General features: G+C 49.9%; 1 protein-coding gene across 6 annotated transcripts in view; it reads left to right on the top strand.

Annotated features, from left to right (window-relative positions):
* SUFU (SUFU negative regulator of hedgehog signaling) overlaps positions 1-18684 on the top strand; it is a 125919-nt gene that overhangs the window by 90475 nt on the left and 16760 nt on the right. For all 6 annotated transcript variants that reach the window (XM_055093326.2, XM_055093325.2, XM_034931388.3 and 3 more), the window contains 2 exons: positions 1697-1808; positions 17275-17409. In XM_055093326.2, coding sequence (XP_054949301.1) covers positions 1697-1808; positions 17275-17409 — 247 coding nt within the window. The remainder of the gene's footprint in view (positions 1-1696; positions 1809-17274; positions 17410-18684) is intronic.

Below are 18684 nucleotides of genomic sequence, written 5' to 3' on the forward strand. Positions count from 1 at the left end.
GTGAGGCCTGAGTGTGAGGCTGGCTTGCAAATTGCCCACCTCCTGTCATATAGATACAGGGTTAGGGGCTGTGGGCAGGGCCTCTGGACCTACCGTGTTCCGGATGGGGTCTTTGGGAAGGAGGATGTGGCTGTCCTGTTGGAATCTCCCTGTGCTGATCTTGGCTACAGAAACAGTTGTGGTTTTTAGTAGAGGGCGTCCCCAGCTAACTGCAAAGGAAAAGCAGCCACTTACATATACATGTGTTGACAGCTTCTTTGTCTACTTCCTTTCTTCATTCTTCCATCTTTTCTTTTTTTGAAGAATAAGATGTCTACAGCCCTGAATAAAATCCTTACATATATGATAACACTTATAAAAGGTTTTTGTTCGTTCTGTAAAGGAAAAACTTAAACTCCTAGTGCAAATATTTGAGCCCTTTCTTTTTTTTTTTCTTTGAAACAGGGGTCTCTGTTGCCCAGGCTGGAGTACAGTGGGTTGATCTTGGCTCACTGCAACCTCCGCTTCCCAGGCTGAAGTGATTCTCCAGCCTCAGCATCCCAAGTAGCTGGGACTACAGGCGTGAGCCACCAACGCCCAGCTAATTTTTGTATTTTTTTGTAGAGTCAGGGCTTCGCTGTGTTGCCCACGCTGGTCTTAAACTCCTGAGCTCAAAACAATCCACCCGCCTCAGCCTCCCGAAGTGCTGGGATTACAGATGTGAGCCACCGCACCCGGCCAAGCCCTTTCTTTCCTTCCTGTTTGTTCTAATGGCATGCCAAGCCTATTGGAGGCTCAAAGAGAGGGTATACAGTTATTGGAATCATTTGGTTGCTTTTGACAAAAGAGGTGATTTAAAGAGGGAGTCATAGTCTTGTCTAAAATTTCAGTCATTATTGGCTATTTTAAAAAATTGTAAAAGTAATCCATCCCACTGTAACAAGTCAAATAGTTAGAAAAGTTAGTATTCATCTCCTTCCCACTCTAAGGCCACTCTTTGAGCAACTAATTTTAATTTGCTTTTTTGTATCTGTTTACAGTTTGCAGAGGTAAATTTAGATCCAAATCTCAATACAGGGGACCAGACTAGTAAGCTTCATCCCAAAGACCAGCAAAGCACCTTACAAAGAAATAATCCCACCAAGGGAACTCTTTCACTTCCTGGCCCTTGCCTCTCCATGGAGAGGCAGAGTTTCCTGGGATAGACCAAGGTGGAGAGATGATCTTAGCATCTCACTGACTTGAATGCAAGGGGAAGGGATGGCGGGACCAGATGCTAGTTGACTACCCAGAACCCAGAAAGGTGTGTGAGAGGCACCTGCCCATTCATGGCAGGGTGCTTGCAGCCTTAACTCACATCCATTTCAGTGGGCAGAATCCCCAGTAGTCAGTCACTGTGTGGAGCCACGTTAAGGGTAAACCTCGGGCCTGTGACACAGGAAAGAAAAGGATGGTGGAGAGCGCTCTTCTGAACTCTAGAGGCTGCCCCTGGCTTCTATAAGAATGGTACTCTTGCAACCCAGAGCTTCTTAAGAGCGCGGTTGTCCCCTCGCAATCTGTACTCACTCAGCGCTTACATCTGGATGCGTAGAGTGGGCTCAGGACTGGCCAGCGTGGTAGTTTTTCTTAGCACCTCTGCTGAGCCAGGTTTCAAGAGCGGGGTGAGAATTGCTGGGAGCCCACTGGGCCACTGGGCAACTTAGTGGTGTCGTTGCAGACACAGAGCAGATCCGGGAGACCCTGAGGAGAGGACTCGAGATCAACAGCAAACCTGTCCTTCCACCAATCAACCCTCAGCGGCAGAATGGCCTCGCCCACGACCGGGCCCCGTAAGTTCCCCAGTGTCCCTGGGCTGGAACAAGAGGATGATTTTGTTCTGAAGGGCCTGTCCCTGTGGATTGCATGAGAGAGAACAATGCATATAGCCCTTGCTGGATGGGCCCAGGATCTCTAGGCTTAAGGGCAGGCATGGTCTGGGGCACACAGATCTATCTGTGGGTCATAGGAGAGGGCCTCAGAGGGGACCCAGCAGACCGTGAATATAAACATCAGTAAATATTTACATGAGCCGTGTGAACAGACAGGAGGCCAGGTTGGGGCGAAATCTGACTTGGGGCCTCCCAGCCTTGTGGGAGCCCATTGTGCTGAGCACGGTTCCCTCCTTATCTCGGTCTCGGCCAGAGTTGCCCTTCCTTCCTTCCTGGAGCCTGGTCTCCGGCTGATAGCTGCAACCCTGGGGGCCTCCCTCTCTGGCCAGCCCCATACTGGATGCCTGTGGCTGAGGCCCTTCTTCCTGCCTCTCTTCCCTGGGGCCCAGGGAAGGGAAAGGAAGTCTTTTGCAGGCCTCTGCTGCCTGTCCAGGGGCCCCTGTAGCCCTCCGGAGAGACTGTGGCCACCCTAGAGGTCAGATCCGCTTCCTGCCAACCTCTCTTCCTCTGATAGAGGGGATGAGTGACAGGCAGGGCTGAAGCTGGGCACCCCCCTCTGCCCTTAGCCCCAGGGCAGCTCTAGGGAATAGCTGCTGGCAGGAGATACCTGGGGGCTGGCAGCCCAAAGCAGGAACCTTGCCTGCCAGGGAGGAAATTGCTGTGCCTTGGGCTGAAAGGGAGGTTGATCATCCTGCAAGACCAGGGTGATCTAGCCTTCTTCTATGAAGTCTTTATTACACATTTGCTGTCTGACAAGCTCGGACCTAGGGGGCCATCTAGGGTGCACAGGCTCTTCCTTTGGGAGAACATGAGTGAAACAGTTACCTTTTAATGGTGTACATCTGGCTGTCGATGTGATTTGTTGGAAATGGCTGCTTCTCTGGATTCTAGCTCTAGTTGCTGATCATGTTTCCCAGAAGTAGTAACGCTTCAGTGCACTACAGAAAAGACAGGTCCACAGGATCTGGGGTAGTTAGGGAGGGCATCTTGGAGGAGGAAGAACATAGCATCGACCTTGAGGGCGCCTTAGAATTTTAATAAGCAGGGGAAGGAACTCAAGAGGATAGCACAGGGGAGGCCTGGCTGGTTAAAGTTGAGGCTGCCTGCTGGGACCTGACTGGAACTAGAGTTACTCTGGGAACAGGGCTGTACTGAGAGTTGAGCTCTTTGGCAAAAGCCTGGAGAAGTCTCCACCGCCACCTCAGAACAGCTTTTAACTCCGGCCTGTAGGTTTCTCCAGCCGGCTGCCCTGAAGTAGCTGGCTCGAGGCATCCTGATCATCCCCTGGCAGCAGCAGATGGCCACACCAGGTCATACGACATATGGAAGCTCTCTACCTGTGAGTCTGGACCCTGTCCCGGGTCTACACTCCTTCCCATTCCCTGAGCTTGGCTTCTCGCTTTGGGCCTCCTTGGCACTGTTGGCAGGCCAGAGGTACTGGAAGGCCTATAACATGGACACAGTCTCAGTCCAGATGGCTCTCTCCCTCTGGAAGCCTGGGGTTTCTAGGCAGAAGGGCACAAGCTCCTGCAGAGATACAACCTTCTTGCCCCGCTTGTGTATCTGGAACAGGCCTGAGATCTCACTCCCTGGCTTGGGGGCACTTCCAGCTACTGCACCCCCGGACATTGCAATGGGGCACAAGGCTCTGTGCTCCTAGATATACACATAAGCCGAGACTCTCAGCCTACACCCTAACTGGGCAGTCGGGTATTGGTTCTGGCCCAAGGGTTCTCTGTAAACATAAGGCAGAGAGGCTGCAGCTTCTACCCTTTGGCTTGAGTTGGCTGAGATACAGAGAGATGGGTGAGAATAGATTCGAGGTGCCGGGGTTGTCTCCCTTTCCTGAAGGTTTAGTGCCCAGTAAGGTCTCTAAAGCACCAGGACCTGCAGTCTGAGGGGAATAGAATGTTTCCTCTGAGGCTGTCAGTATTGGTTACCAATTTGTTAGCAATTGGTTGAGAAATGGTTTCTCCTCCTCCCTTTGCCAAGAACATTCCCCAACACACCCCTCAAGCCTGTCAGACTCAAGTTTCCTGTTATCTCAGGATCGATGATGATGGACTCAGTTCAGATCAGTGAGCGTGACGGTAATATCTGTGCTGCCCACTCTGGGACCTGACCCCATTTCACATACACCACATGGATTGCAACTGAGAAAGCTGACCCAAAATGTGCTGGCACCAGTGTTTGCTCCTCTCCCTGTGGGGGGGCAGCCAGCGTGGGCCATATTTTGTCTGCGGGTCTGATTTCCCCTTAGTCAGGACTTCTGGGCCAGGGAGCTCTTATGCATGGGTCTTCGCGGGTTTGTCTGTGGTCTAAGGAAGATACAGAGCTAAATCAGAGGCTCAGAGCAGCTGATCAAGCCTGGGCAATAGCAGCCGGGTGCCGGCCTACTTGGGGGTGTCAAGCACTTGCTCTTTTCACACTTCAGCAGCAGCTAAAACCTTATTAGTGCTCATTCTGTGCTAGGTAATGTGCCAGCTACTATGTGCTGCCATTCATTTATCTTATCCTCATAGCCATCCTGTGGTCGATAATCTTACATATTCCCCTTTAATGGATGAGGTACAGAGAGGCTAATAAGTATCTTTTCCAAGGTTGGAAAGGGGTAGAGCTTAGTTACAGCCATCTATCAGCCATTAAAATGGATGTAATCTTCCTTACCCCATTCTCAGGGACCCCATGGGGGACACATCAGACTGTGTCTCTGAGAAAATAATGACCCTTACTGGTAGAATTCATCTAACTAGTTGCAGCATGAATCAGGACCTCTCACATGGCACCGAGGACAAGGCCAAAGCCTCATATTAGAAGCTTATTGGGCTTATTTAACTAAACTCTAGGGGAGTTAAATAACTCCTATGAGATGCCATGAGCCTTGATGATTCCAAATCCCAGAAATAACAAGCTATGTCATAATTGGCTCATTTATACCAAAATTATTTTGTGACACAAGGCCTTACTTTCTTCATGTGCAGAAACTAAAACAGCCCTCTCTCTGGTCCCTCTACCACCTCAGGGCTAGGGGATTTCTTTCCATTTTGAGGGTCTATTTCTTCCTTTCCAGAAAGGCAGGCCCCCTGGGTAACCCGCTCCTCTCCTACTCTTCGTTGCCAGCCCTCCTCCCACTGCCTTCCCGGAAGGAGAGTCCTTGGCCCTCTTTGGGGCTTCTTCAGCATTTCACAACCCTTGCGTTCCAGCCATGAAATCTGTATCTGGCTTTTCCCAAGATGATCAGTTGAGAAAAGCCTCCTTCAGCTTGCTGGCGCCTCCCTTCCCACTGCCTGCTCGGGTGAGTTTGGGAAGGATGGGAAGCAGTTCCTTTGTGCCGCATGAGGACAGCCTGGCTTAAAGACTGTGCCTGCCAATATCTGTAGAGATTTGAGGAGGGAAAAGTTCCTGGGCATCCTCTCTGTCTGAGGTCACCTGGTCAGACATGGTCTATGGAGTCTGGTCTCTCTACAGTGCACAGAAGATATGTGTGGTCAGGTGAATTGTGTGTAGAGGTTTTCTTTTATTTATTTCTTTTTTTTAGACACAGGGTCTCCTTCTGTCACCCAGGCTGGAATGTGGTGGCAAGATCATAGCTCACTGCAGCCTCGAGCTCCTGGCCTCAAGTGATCCTCCTACCTTGGCCTCCCAAAATGCTGGGACTACAGGCATGAGCCACCACACCTGGCCTGTATTTCTCTAAACTGTTGCTCAGATGCTGGGAACCTGCACCAGTATTCTAGGGCCACCTCCTCCCTCAGCCAGTGACTTACCACCTGAGGCTGGGAACTCTTAGGAAGCTCTCTGAGTTGTGTGCCCTCCCAGAGAGGGACAGGGCACATGCAGGTGTGCACACTTATGTTAGAGGGGAAAAGTTCCTGACTATGGGAGAAGCACTTTGTAGTTGAGGCACCTCTAAAAAGCGAACTCACCATCACTGCTGAGTTTCTCAGTCTTCTAGAATCACACCAGCAGCTTTTAAGACCTTTAAAAATTTTTTTTTGCCTTAATTTCCTGGAGAATTAAGATTGTGTACCATGAATTCCTCTGCTGTAACATTCTCATTTGCAACACCTCCCCAACATACACACACACACATATACATAGATTTCTCTCTACTCTTAGGAGTGTCTCTGCACTTGTCTGTTTGGCCTTTGATTGGGGTGACTTTGCTGCCTCTAATTCCCATCTTGAATACCTTGTAACCTGGCCAGGGAGTCATCCTTTAGAGAAAATTGTGTTTCGTTTTGCTCAGCCTGTGAGGACCATGAAGATTAATTAGAGGAAGAAAATATCTTGTTTGCATCCAACCTACCAGTGAATTGGGGTGAAGGAAGGTGAGTTTCCATCTGGGGAAACAGCTGGGCTGTGGCTGGTGCCGCTCGCATGAAGGGTTGGGTAACCCTGCTTCAAGGGGTCTCTCTTGTCAGCGCAGTGGCCAGCCTGGAGCCCTCTCTGTCACGTTGGCTTCCCTCACACTCCCACGCTGGGGAAGTACAGTTACTTGCACTGGAAAGAAAGCCCAGAAAGAAACAGCCCTTCTCTTAGGGCCCCAGCCAGACTCTGCAGGGCTGATGAGAGGAACAGCCCAGGCCTCTCTGCTCCCTGCGTCCTGGACAGCAGGCTCCTTTTTGCCTCCCTCACTGTGATCCATGTTGTCATGCCAAGTGCCTTTACAGGCCTTTCTCAGAAATACACATTTGAAAGGGCAGAGCAAGGGGCTCCACAGCAAGTCTGGCATGGGTAAATTTCTGTTTTAATTCCGTTCTTTGCTCCGCTTCCCCAAAGAGATGAAGCCACGGCCATTGTTAACACCTCAACTTCAGAATTCCTTGCTGGTGCTTGAATTCTCAGTCCAAACGCTGCATCCCCCTCCCTCGAGTTGCACAATCAGGAGTATTTTTATCGCCCATCCTTGATCCTTGGTGTCACCCAACACTTCAGCAGTGAGTCACTTCTCCAGGGAAGGGAAAAGGAAGGCTCAAAGGTAAGAGCTAGAGAAAGGAAATGACTCAGTGTCTCAGAAAAAGGAAAGCTGGGGTTCTGGCTAGAGTAAGCTCATTCAGGAGAGTAGGGGTCCTAATCTCCCACCCAAGTCAGAGTGTAGGGCTGGGGATGGCGGCCCCTGGTGCCTGGAGGAGTTAATAGTTGACTAGGAAATCCCCTAACCTTGATGCAGATTTTACTCACCCTGACTTCTTTAGCCATACTCTGTCCCACCATTTCATGATTTCATGATCACATTTTACCTTTGGGATATTCCCGATGAAAATATTGCCTTTTTTTTTTTTTTTTTTTTTAACACGAGGTGAAGTCTCACTCTGTCACCTAGACTGGGATGCAGTGGCACAATCTCGGCTTACTGCAACCCCTGCCTCCTGTGTTCAAGCGATTCTCCTGAGTAGCTGGGATTATAAGCACACACCACCACGTCCAGCTAATTTTTGTATTTTTAGTACAGATGGGTTTTCACCATGTTGGTCAGGCTGGTCTCGAACTCCTGACCTTATGATCTGCCCGCCTCAGCCTCCCAAAGTGCTGGGATTACAGGCATGAGCCACTGTGCCCTGCCAAATATTGCATTTTTAAACTGGGTGTGGTGGCTCATACCTGTAATCCCAGCACTCTGGGAGGCTGAGGCAGAAAGAGCTCTTGAGTCCAGGAGTTCGAGACTAGCCTGGGCAACATGGCAAAACCCCATCTCTACAAAAAATACAAAACATTAGCCAGGTGTGGTAGCACATGCCTGTAGTCCCAGCTATTCAGGAGGCTGAGGTGGGAGGATTGCCTGGGCCTGGGAGGTTGAGGCTGCAGTGAACCGTGATCACACCACTGCACTCCAGCCTGAGACCCTGTCTCAAAGCAAAAAAAGAAAATACTGCATTTTGTCATTTGGTTATTGGTGTTTACTATTCACCTTTTGTGGCCTTTTACTCCTATATTGTCCTTATAAGAAAATTTGTCAGAATAACCAGGTTATAAAGCCTTGTGCTTAATAAGAACTTCAGAGGTGAGCTGGTCCCCTCTCCCTCGATCCCACAGCCACACCCTTTTCCAGTTCTGCCTTAAAGGGAGACCTGCAGGTGGTTCTTTCTCTGGAAAGTTCAGAGCTTTCGTCAGCAATCAGAAAGCAAAAGGAAGAATCTCCCAGGCAAGGGGCAGAAGCCAGAGGTTGGGCTGGGCTCAGCAGGCCAAATCCACTTCACTTGTGAATAGTTGCCAAGCTTGATGCCCTGGTTCCTGTTCCTGGGCATCCCCAAGGAGAAGGCCCCAAGTCGTGTGTCCACTGCAGACGTCATGACTCACAGGACTGGGATTGTGGCTAAAAGGAGTCTCAATGGTTCAGCTCCTCTCCTTTCCACCCATGCTGCCACTGACTGAATGGGACCAATGCCCTTTAGGCGAATGTGAAAAATTAAGACTTTTCCGTTCAGAGAGACCAGGGTGGAGGGGAAGCATGGTTGAGACTCTGTTGGTCTGTTATGTGTAGGTAGGGTGATCAAGGCATGTACTATGAACTGTACACTGCTAGAAATCAGGAATCTACCTTGACACTGGAAGGAGAGGGTGTATTAGGATCTATAAAAAGACACCTTATGCAGTGAGAAATACAAGTATAGAATGTGTTATATAGACAGGTGGTAAAGACGAAATAGATCAGTTTAGATCAATTGCACCTCTAAGCCATCCCATAAACCACCCCTTGGTGTGGTGCTCTCAATATAGAAGGAATCTTGGGCTGGTCCTCGCGGCTGAGTGGGCAGTTTTTATTGTGCATCACCTTGTGCCAGGCCTTGCGTCGTGGGATGCCCTTGTTCCTGTCTTGTGACTTAGAACACTGAGACTTAGCCAGGTTGTAGAACTTATCTAGCATCAGACTGCAGGGATTAAGTGTCAGCCAGGATTTGAACCTGGGTGGTGTGACTCTAGATCTGAGCCTCTTCACTGAGTATTGCCTGTAAAAGAGGATAAAGGTGGAGGGATACATGCCAGTTCACCAGAAAACATAACTGGAAACAGGGTCTTTGATGCCTGCATGCCAGTGCACAGAGGAAAGCTGGTATTTTAGTTTGCCTGGAAACCCCTGAAGGTGGCAGTTCAGGAGAGACCATTTAGCTGAGAGAGGCATACTAAAAAAATAAAGTGAAATCAGCTAGAGGATACACTCCATCCAAATCTAAGTGAGGAAGACATATGCGGGTAGGAAATGGATTCAACATGAGAAAGAGACAAGGAGAATCCGGGGTGAATGGGAGAGTGATCCCAGATGACAACGGTATAGCAGGAATGAAAGGCAGCCAACCCAGGTGGGAGCGGGTTGGAAGGATCCTCTGGAGAAATGTCTCCAAGAAAATAAAATTGATAAATACCTGATGTATTTGAATGTCCTGGGAGGAGGATGTGTGGACCATTGGTAAGAGTAATTTTTTTTTTTCTTTGAGACGGCGTCTGACTCTGTCGCCTTGGCTGGAGTGCAGTGGTGTGATCTCAACCTCTGCCTCCTGAGCTCAAGTGATCTTCCCTCCTCAGCCTCCTGAGTATCTGGTACCACAGGCACATGCCACCATGCCTGGCTAATTTTTTGTACTTTTGGTAGAGGTGGCGTTTTACTGCGTTGCCCAGGCTGGCCTTGAACTCCTGAGCTCAATCGATTTTCCCACCCGGCCTCCCAAAGTGCTGGGATTACGAGCATGAGCCGCCACGCCCAGCCAATAATAGTAATTCTGATTTAATTGGTGATAAGCACATAGAAAACTAAGACAGGTATTAAATCCAAGGAAAATAGAAAATTATGACAGAAAGGAAAAGTATATTAATATAATACATGGCTCAACTGTAAACAGCATTGATATAGTCATAATAATTTAAACACACCAGTCCACACAAACTGATGGTGCAGTTATCCTGAAAAGGTGGGAAGGTGCATGGAAGAGAGCTAAAAGCTCATCTTCCCTAGTGGGGAGTCAGCAGGTAAAGCCTGAAAAGGAAATGCCAGGCCAGGTGTGGTGACTCACACCTGTAATCCCAGCACTTTGAGAGGCCAAGGCGTGCAGATAACTTGAGGTCAGGAGTTGGAGACTGGCCTGGCCAACATGGTGAAACCCCGTCTCTACTAAAATACAAAAATTAGCTGGAAACGGTTGCATGCCTGTAGTCCCAGCTACTCGGGAGGCCGAGGCAGGAGAATCGCTTGAACCCAGGAGGTGGAGGTTGCAGTGAGCCGAGATCTCGCCACTGCACTCCAGCCTGGGCGACAGAGCAAGATTCCATCTCAAACAAAAAAAAGAAAAGAAAGAAAAGAAAAGGAAACACCGGGGAAAGTTTATTTAAAATATCAAGGATGGGAGGCCGAGGTGGGTGGATCACCTGAGGTCAGGAGTTCAAGACCAGCCTGGCCAACATGATAAAACCCCTCTCTACAAAAATATAAAAATTAGCCAGGCGTGATGGTGGGTGCCTATAATCCCAGCTCTTCGGGAGGCTGAGGTGGGAGAATCGCTTGAACCCAGGAGTTGGGGGTTGTAGTGAACCAAGATAGCACCATTGCACTCCAGCCTGGGCAACAGAGCGAGACTCTGTCTAAAAAAACAAAAAAAAATTTAAGGAAAATGCAAAAGAATCATCTACAGAGGTGACAGTTGTCTCCGAGGAGGGGAGCATGGGAAAACAGTGACTATTGTAATGACCCTCATGAAACCGTTTGACTAAATGCTAAAAAAGAAAAAAGAAAAAGATATTGTATGAGCTGTTACAGTTTACCCTGCCCAGTGAAAAGAAAGGATGATGTGTGCCAGGTAAAAAGCACACAGTTAGTGCCAAGGCAAGCCCAGGGGAACTTCAGCTTCCCCAGCCTCAGGCTGAGAGTTGAGGGTGAGCCGTGGAGAATCATCTGACAGCCCCCTGAAAAGTGTCTGTCTCAGGGGCACAGAAGATAATGGGGGGGAACTTGGCTGTGGACCCAATTCTGACCAGCAGGGAGTGTGAGTCCTGTGAGAAAGCAGCTTGGGCAGGCAGAGTTCAGGAGGGAAAACCCTGGGCCAGTAGTCCCTAGAGGAGGTCCCCACAGCGTTTTAGGGGATTTTCTTGGGTGTTCAGCTAAAAGAGGGTTCTCTGGCTACAGTTGGAAAATGCTGGCTTACACAAAATGAAACCGGTACATTTTCCCTCTGTCCTCCTCAGAGTCCAAAATGCCAACATTTTGTGAATCTCTAATCTGAGATGGGACATATTCCATCCACCTTTGCCACACCTGTTTTTCTAGAGGCTTCTCTTAAAATTCCATCGAATACCTTTTGGGAAGTCCTGCCCTGTCTTCCAGGAAGGCAGTTCTTTTAAGAATTCAAGGAAAAGATAGATATGTCTTCATAGTCTTGAAACCCCGGAAGAAAAGACCACTCAAAAGAGATGGGAGTTTCTTAAGGAGAAATGTAGAAATATTATAGTTACTTTCGGGGTTTTATCTCAGCTCTTTACTCATTGTGCGATCTTGGGCTAGTTATTTAAGTCTCTGAGTTTCAGTGTCTTTATCTGTAAAATGGGGAAAATAATGCCTCTTTATAGAGTTGTGATGGAAATGAAAGGAAGCAAAGTACACAAAGGATTTAGCATAGGACCCAGCACCACAGTCTGTGCTCAATAAAAGATGTCTCTTATTATTGTGAATAGTCCCCTGAAAACCAAAAGGAGGTCTATTACCTCCAGGGACCAATATAGGTCTGTAGAGAATACTTCACACAACTCAATTTGGAAGAATTTGAACAAATGCTGGAAGGAGAGAGATGTTATGTCAGCATAGACTTTAAAGAACAGGGTCAAGAAAAGCTGAAACTCAAGAACTGAGTCTTGCAAAAAAAGTGCAATGACCAGCAAAAAGGACATTATTTTTGTACTTCTCTTTGGAGCAAGAAGAAGAAAACCTAGACCCAATTGTTTGGACAGAGTAACATTTATCAGTGGCAGAGAGAAAGCAAAATTTGCTCAAGTTCTGTTATGGTTCCATATTAAAGCAAATGGTTATCAGACCAGGAAGGGTCCCACAGGCATTGACAAGAGGGTTGAATCTATTATTTCAGCTCTCCTGGCTCACATGTATTGTGCCTCCAGAACACCAGAATTGGCAGGCGAGAGTCGTGAAGCTGGTGTCAGCAATCTTTGAGGGAATGGGAGAGAGGTGTTGGCAGACTGGAAGTACTCGGAAGTTTCAGGATGCAAAAAGCATCTTGCACTCTCTAGACTAGTGAGCTTGGTGTCACTCTCAGTGAAAATTCTGGACTAGATTATTCAGCAAGTAGGCTGTGAACACTCCAAGGGAAAGAGCGAGTCCTGAGAGTCAGAAAGAGCCAGGCTTGCTCTTTCTACTAAAAATACAAAAATTAGCCAGGTGTGGTGGTGGGCGCCTATAATCCTAGCTGCTCGGTAGGCTGAGGCAGGAGAATTGCTTGAACCTGGGAGGCGGAGGTTGCAGTGAGCCGAGATCACACCATTGCACTCCAGCCTGGGCGTCGCAGCGAGACTCTGTCTCAAAAAAAAAAAAAAAAAGAAAAAGAAAAAAGAAATGCTTACCTGCCCAAGTAGACAAAGGAAGTGCTGTAGACCTTATATAGGCGGGGTTTAGCAAGATGTTTTGAGAACATTCTGACAGCATTATAGGCAAAACAGAAATGTCCAGAGAACATCCAGAAGGGTGAGGGCCGTGGCGATGGGAAGGTTGGGTTGATTTATAACTGGTTGGATGAGCATACCCAAAGAGTAATGATGTCAGTCCGTCAGCCTGTCTGCCTAGCCCTTTCCTGTTTACTTTTTAATCAAAGCCTGGGATGAGAACATCGATGACGAATTTATCAGTTTTGTCAGTGATCTGAAGTCAGGAAGGAATGCCAATATGATGGATGCCAGAGTCAGGTTTCAGAAATACCCGAACTGCCGGAACACTAGCCAGATAGCGCAGAGTTCTTCTGCTCCTAGCTCCATGTAATCAGCCAGACATATGGGGGAGAACGGGTCCCAGGGCATCCCGTGGGAGAAAGCCCGAGGGAGATTTCGTTGACAGAGGGAGTGCAGTGTGAGTTGGTAGTATGAGGAGGTTACAAAGAGTAGATAATTCGATGACAGTTTTAATAGAAATAAAATGTCCTGGACAAGAGAGATCATAGTCCCTCTGTGATCTGCACTCGTGAGGTCACATACTATGTTTATTGCCACACACGACACTTCACTTCTGGATGGGACATCAAACTTTGACAGGTTAGAATGAGCCCAGGGGAGGTGACTTGAATGGATGGAGGATTTCAGAACCTTGTCAAGAATCTAGTTAAAAGTTAGAGCCACAGATAGTAGAAAAAGAAACTTGGTGGGATGTGAGAGCAGCCTCAGGGATTGGAAAGTCTGTTATGGGAAGATGGATTCAGCTCGCTCTGGGCAACTTGAAGAACAGTGGTTTGAGAATTGCAGGAAGGCAGCTTGTGCTCTGTAGAAGGAAGAGAGCCCTGGCGTCACCTCCCTCAGTAGAGCAAAGGCCTCAGTGTTTCTGTTGGACTGTAGTTGGGCCTTTCCAGAGCACCAGTGGTTGACCAAAGCCTGCAGGGTCCACTCAAGGAGTCAGGAGCTCTTTCAAGCCCCATCTCAGAAGTACCCTCTCCCAAGCTCCAGGCAAGAACCTTTGTTCAGCAGGGAACTGGCCTGGCCAGAGGCAGTTGTAAAGGCAAACAAGTTTTGGTTAAGCCATTGACATTTTTACAGGAGGAGCAGATAGACTTTTAGAGGCAGCCAGCTAACGTCAACACATTAATGCACTTGTCAGATATATTATGAGCACCTACTACATCCCAGGCACTATTGGCCTTATCTGAGTCATCCCATTTAGTCATAATGACCTATTGTTATTTATTCTTGTTAAGAGGATACCAAAGCTCAGAGAGAAGTTAAGCCCAATGTCACATAAAACTGGAACCCAGAACTTAAGCTGTTAGCCACTCTGCCTCCTGGAGCACAGCCTTGGCCCCATGCCCCTGGCAGTCCCCAGCGGGTATGAGCTGTGCCTCCCTGAGAGCCCCTCTCCCTTCCAGCCCCCAAAGCCATGCCTTCCCCTCCACTGGGAACTCAGGGAGAGAACAGCCCAGCTGAAAAATTAGGCCATGCTGCCGAGCACACTACTTATTTTTTATGACTAAGATTAAGCTGACAACCATGCAAAACATTGCAAACCTGTGTCGGCTGCAGATTTAATACCTCACCTAGCCCACACAAATAATTCATGCTTCTGCATCGATGTCCAGAAGAAACAAATCAGCAGAAAACTGGGTTCTTGTGTGTGTGTGTGTGTGTGCACGCGCGCGTGTGTGTGTGTGTATAGCAGCCGCGTTTCCATCGAAGCAGCATGCCGGAAATACCCAAGCTCCAGGACTGCAAATCTTGCATTTTGCAATTTTTTTTTTCTCTTAAAAGATTAAAGTACAGTTTCAAATGATTGAAGATTGGTGGGAGGTGTAAATGTGGGCACTTGTCACATTAATTCTTCAGATGATTAAGTTCTTTTCCATTTCTTTAAGGCTGTTTGCAGTTGGGTTTGATGTCCTGGTTCTGGGTGAGTGTGTTGTGGCAGTTACCAAGGTGACTTTAGCTGACTTTCAACAATTTATTTTTCCCTCCAGCTTGAGACGTCTCTAGCCCTGTGTGCTATTGATTCTTTTCTGCAAGCCCCCACCCCACCTCCCATTGCTATTCATGAGCATTTTTGCCTGCACCATAGAGGCTGGGATTCTCTAGCAGGCCCTGCCTGGACAAGCCAGGCCTCAGCCCCTTTCAGGAGGACAGTAGTGTGTCTAGAGGCAGGAACCGGTGGTCAAAGATGGCACAGGGGAGTGATTGTGAGAGTCACCCCCTGGTCCTTTCGCTTTAACTCACTCTGAGCCCTTCGGCTCGTCACCTCACCTCCCTAAGCCTCAGTTACCTCCTCTGTGAAAGAAGGCTTGACAACAGAGCCTACCTCGTGCTTGCTGGGAGGAATCAGCGAGTGAACCTATGGCCTTAGCAGAGGGTTGGCGCAGAGTAAGGGCTCAGGAAACATGGCTCAGGAAACACTGCTTCCTGAGTTCTGCCCTTGTTTGGGCCCTGAGGGCACCCTATGTCTCCACTGAGCCCTCACCTGTCACTGCTGCCTTCCTCAGAAGGAAGGGAGGTGCAGTGGCCCTGGTGGAAGGGAAAGAGAGTTGGTCGGAAGTCTGAGGCTTCGATCAGAAGTCTGACGCACGGTGAGCGGGGACGCGTCACCCACTCTCTTTTGTAAAGGAAAGAGGTAGATTAAACAACCTCAGAGTTTCCTTCCAGTCCTGAATACTGTGACCCTCTTGGCCATAGCATTTGTCTCCCTCACAGGTCTTGCGCAAAGGCGAAGCCAGGGGAAAAGGCAGTTTTAGAGCTGGCTTTAGGAAAGCAGAGGAAGGGACCGCTTTGTGAAGGAACAGTCAGATCCAGGAATGAGTCCTCACAAGGAGAAGGCCAGCAGGCAGGCACGGCCCATGACCTCAGGGGCACGTCTAACCCGCTGCCGCCACAGGGCCATCCTCTGTCTTTGGCCTGCGGACCCTACACCTTCCCCTGGGGAGGTGCCCTGCCTGTCGGGGTGCCACCCTGGCTGCAGGCCCCAGCACCTAGCCCCGCAACGTGTGAGGAGGTTGGGCCTGCCCCTCAGTGGCTGTCTGGCTGTCATCCTGGGTGGCTCCTGCCTGCCACTTGAATGATAAATAACTAGAGCTTCTCACCCAGTTTTTGATGGACACTTGGGGAATTGTTCTGAGATTCACAGCCCAAACCAGGATCCGGCCTTTTGAATGGGATCAGTGGGTAACTCTTATTTCTGGCTGAGGCAGATTTGAGAGGTTGTCAGTGGGGGCAGCTGAATTTGAAAGAGCAAATCTTAGAATGCAAAGGGACCCTGTGTCCCAGCCGTGGGCCGCACTTTTGGTGGGGAGCAGGAGGGAGTGTGGGGCAGCAGTGACAGCTCACCGTGCCAAGGCCACAGTCAGGAGGAATCTGGTACAGGCTCCTGGGGCCTTAAAGCCCAGCAGGGTGGGGGCCCGGTTCTGCTTTCCAGCCAAGCCCACTGGTCTGACTCCTAAGAGCCCAGCTTGTACTCAGCAGTACAGATTGTATCATCATCTGGTTAGATGAAGGGTGTGAATGTCCCTGCAGCTCCTGGCTGTTGGCGGAATGTGCATCCTCAGAGCCTTCAGGGTCAGCTGGACAGAAACTCTTGGAGCCGCATCTCATGGTGCTCAGAGCTAGGGCTCAGAGGCTCCAGGGCAGGAGAGGAAGGGCTCCCAGAAGCTCCTGCTGATCACAGGGACAGACAAGCCACTGTGCCATAAACTTTAATATAGAATGTTGGGGCCAGGCACGGTGGCTCATGCCTATAATCCCAGCACTTTGGGAGGCCGAGATAGGCAGATCACCTGAGGTCAGGAGTTTGAAACCAGCCTTGCCAACATGGTGAAACCCTGTCTCTACTAAAAATACAAAAAAATTAGCTGGACATGATGGCAGGTCCCTGTAATCCCAGCTACTTGGGAGGCTGAGGCAGGAGAAACGCTTGAACCTGGGAGACGGAGGTTGCAGTGAGCCAAGATCGTGCCACTGCACTCCAGCCTGGGTGACACGGCGAGACGGTATCTCAAAAACAAAACAAAACAAAAAAAAACCAAAGGCTGGGTGCAGTGGCTCACGCCTATAATCCCAGCACTTTGGGAGGCCAAGACGGGCAGATCACCTGAGGTCAGGAGTTCGAGACCAGCCTGGCCAACATGGTGAAACCCCGTCTCTACTAAAAAGACAAAAATTAGCTGGGTGTAATGGTGGATGCCTGTAATCCCAGCTACTCGGGAGGCTAAGGCGGGAGAATTGCTTGAACCCAGGAGGCGGAGGTTGCAGTGAGCTGAAATCGCACCACTGTGCTCCAGCCTGGGTAATAGAGCGAGACACCATCTCAATTAAAAAAATATATATATAGAATGTTGGCCAAAGATGCAGGCTTTATAGAACCAGACCTGCCCGAGACCGGATCTCAACTCTGCCCACTCCCTGGCTGTGCAACCTGTGCAAATTACTTAGCCTCCCTGTCCCCAGTTCCTCCTCTGTAAAAAGAGACAATGGTGGCAGCCACCTCTTGGGGGCATTGTGAGGAGTAGCCAGTCAGTGAGAAGTGCTTGGTGCAGTGGCTGGCGCTCGCCAGGCATATACAGAATGATGGCTGTCACCATCATTATCATCAGTCACCATTATTGTCTTTATTACTCAGGAGCCCAGCTGGAGACTCCCATCTTGCTCCTCCCTGAGCTTTTCACCTTGTGCCGAACCTTTTCCTGTGCTTGCTTCACAGGAGCCGCAAAGACAGCCTGGAAAGTGACAGCTCCACGGCCATCATTCCCCATGAGCTGATTCGCACGCGGCAGCTTGAGAGCGTACATCTGAAATTCAACCAGGAGTCCGGAGCCCTCATTCCTCTCTGCCTAAGGTGAGCGAGACAGCCCTGCCACACAGTTTACCCCACAGCACCCAGCTCAGCCTCCAGGGGGCACTTCAGAGCCTCCCCAGCCCCCTCCCCCAGCAGGCGTCCTCCAGGGCCTCCAAGGAGCCACCAGGCCCGTGCTTGCCGTCTCCCTGTCTCCCTGATGAGGGTGAGGTGCCTGTTGGCAGCCTACACACCTAAGCAGGCTGGGTCTTAGGGAGGGAAGAGAGCTACTCCACTTGGGGCCTGTTTAGGAGCCTGGGGACTGTGAACCAGCCAGTCGCCCCCATGTCACTGGGCCATGCGGTGTTCTCCTTGCCCAACCCTCTGGCTGGCCTAGGTGGTGAGAAGTCTGCCATGCTTCCTAGAGCGGGGCTCTCTTATCTGCATCTCCTATCTAGCCCAGAGCAGCAACAGTCCCCAATGCGCCCAGCACTGTGACCAGAGAGCCCCACTGGTCTCCGATTGCTTGTTTGACAGACCTTCCTCGTTCGCAAGTTCTGGAGTCAGAATCCACAGGGAGAAGTATTCCTCAGCCCTGCTCCCCTTAGGAAGGCTCTGTGACCCAGGGAGTCTCAGGTGCCCCCAGCCACCGACAAGCCCAGGGCAGGGATGGCAGGGTCCCCAGTAGCACTGGTTTGTCAGGGTGGGGTTGGGTGGGTTGGGCTCTATTTTCTCCTGCTTGCTGCTTTTCCCATGCAAAACACTCAGTTCTAAAACCTAGTGGCCAGCCCAGCAAACTCCTTGAGGGACCAGGAAGCCCAGCTGTGTCCCTTCTGCTTCTGTCCACAGTGCCAAAAGCCCAGCCCTATGGCCAGAACTCAGCTCTGTGCTCAGGGCTGCTGCACAGCTGCATCTGCTACAGCTGGCTACCCCACAGCCCAGGGGCTCCACCCACACTTTGAGCAGCAGAGTCACCAAGAGTAATTCTAAACTCACAGAACAGTGACAGGGAAGAAGAACTTGCACACTTGGGGACTCCCCACTGTCCCCAGCACCTGGGAGTGAGTTTGAAGGGTAACTAGCCTTGGCCAGCCACCCTGGGCAGCAGACAGAGAGCAAATGGCCAGAATGAACAGGACCTGGAGGGGCCCACTGCCACCCCACAGCCACATCCTCCCCAGCCACTTCTCTGGCCCAGGCCCAGGGCCTTTCAACTGGTGAAGGGTTAATTGGAGGCAGCCTGAGAAGGCAGAGGGCAGGTTCCACTTCCTTTGCTGATGAGTGGCTCTGCCCATTAGCTGCCCCTGCCTGCCCCTCCCCCAGGTGTATTTCCAGACT

The sequence above is a fragment of the Pan paniscus genome, chromosome 8 (assembly GCF_029289425.2).
Source record: "Pan paniscus chromosome 8, NHGRI_mPanPan1-v2.0_pri, whole genome shotgun sequence".
NCBI lineage: Eukaryota > Metazoa > Chordata > Mammalia > Primates > Hominidae > Pan > Pan paniscus.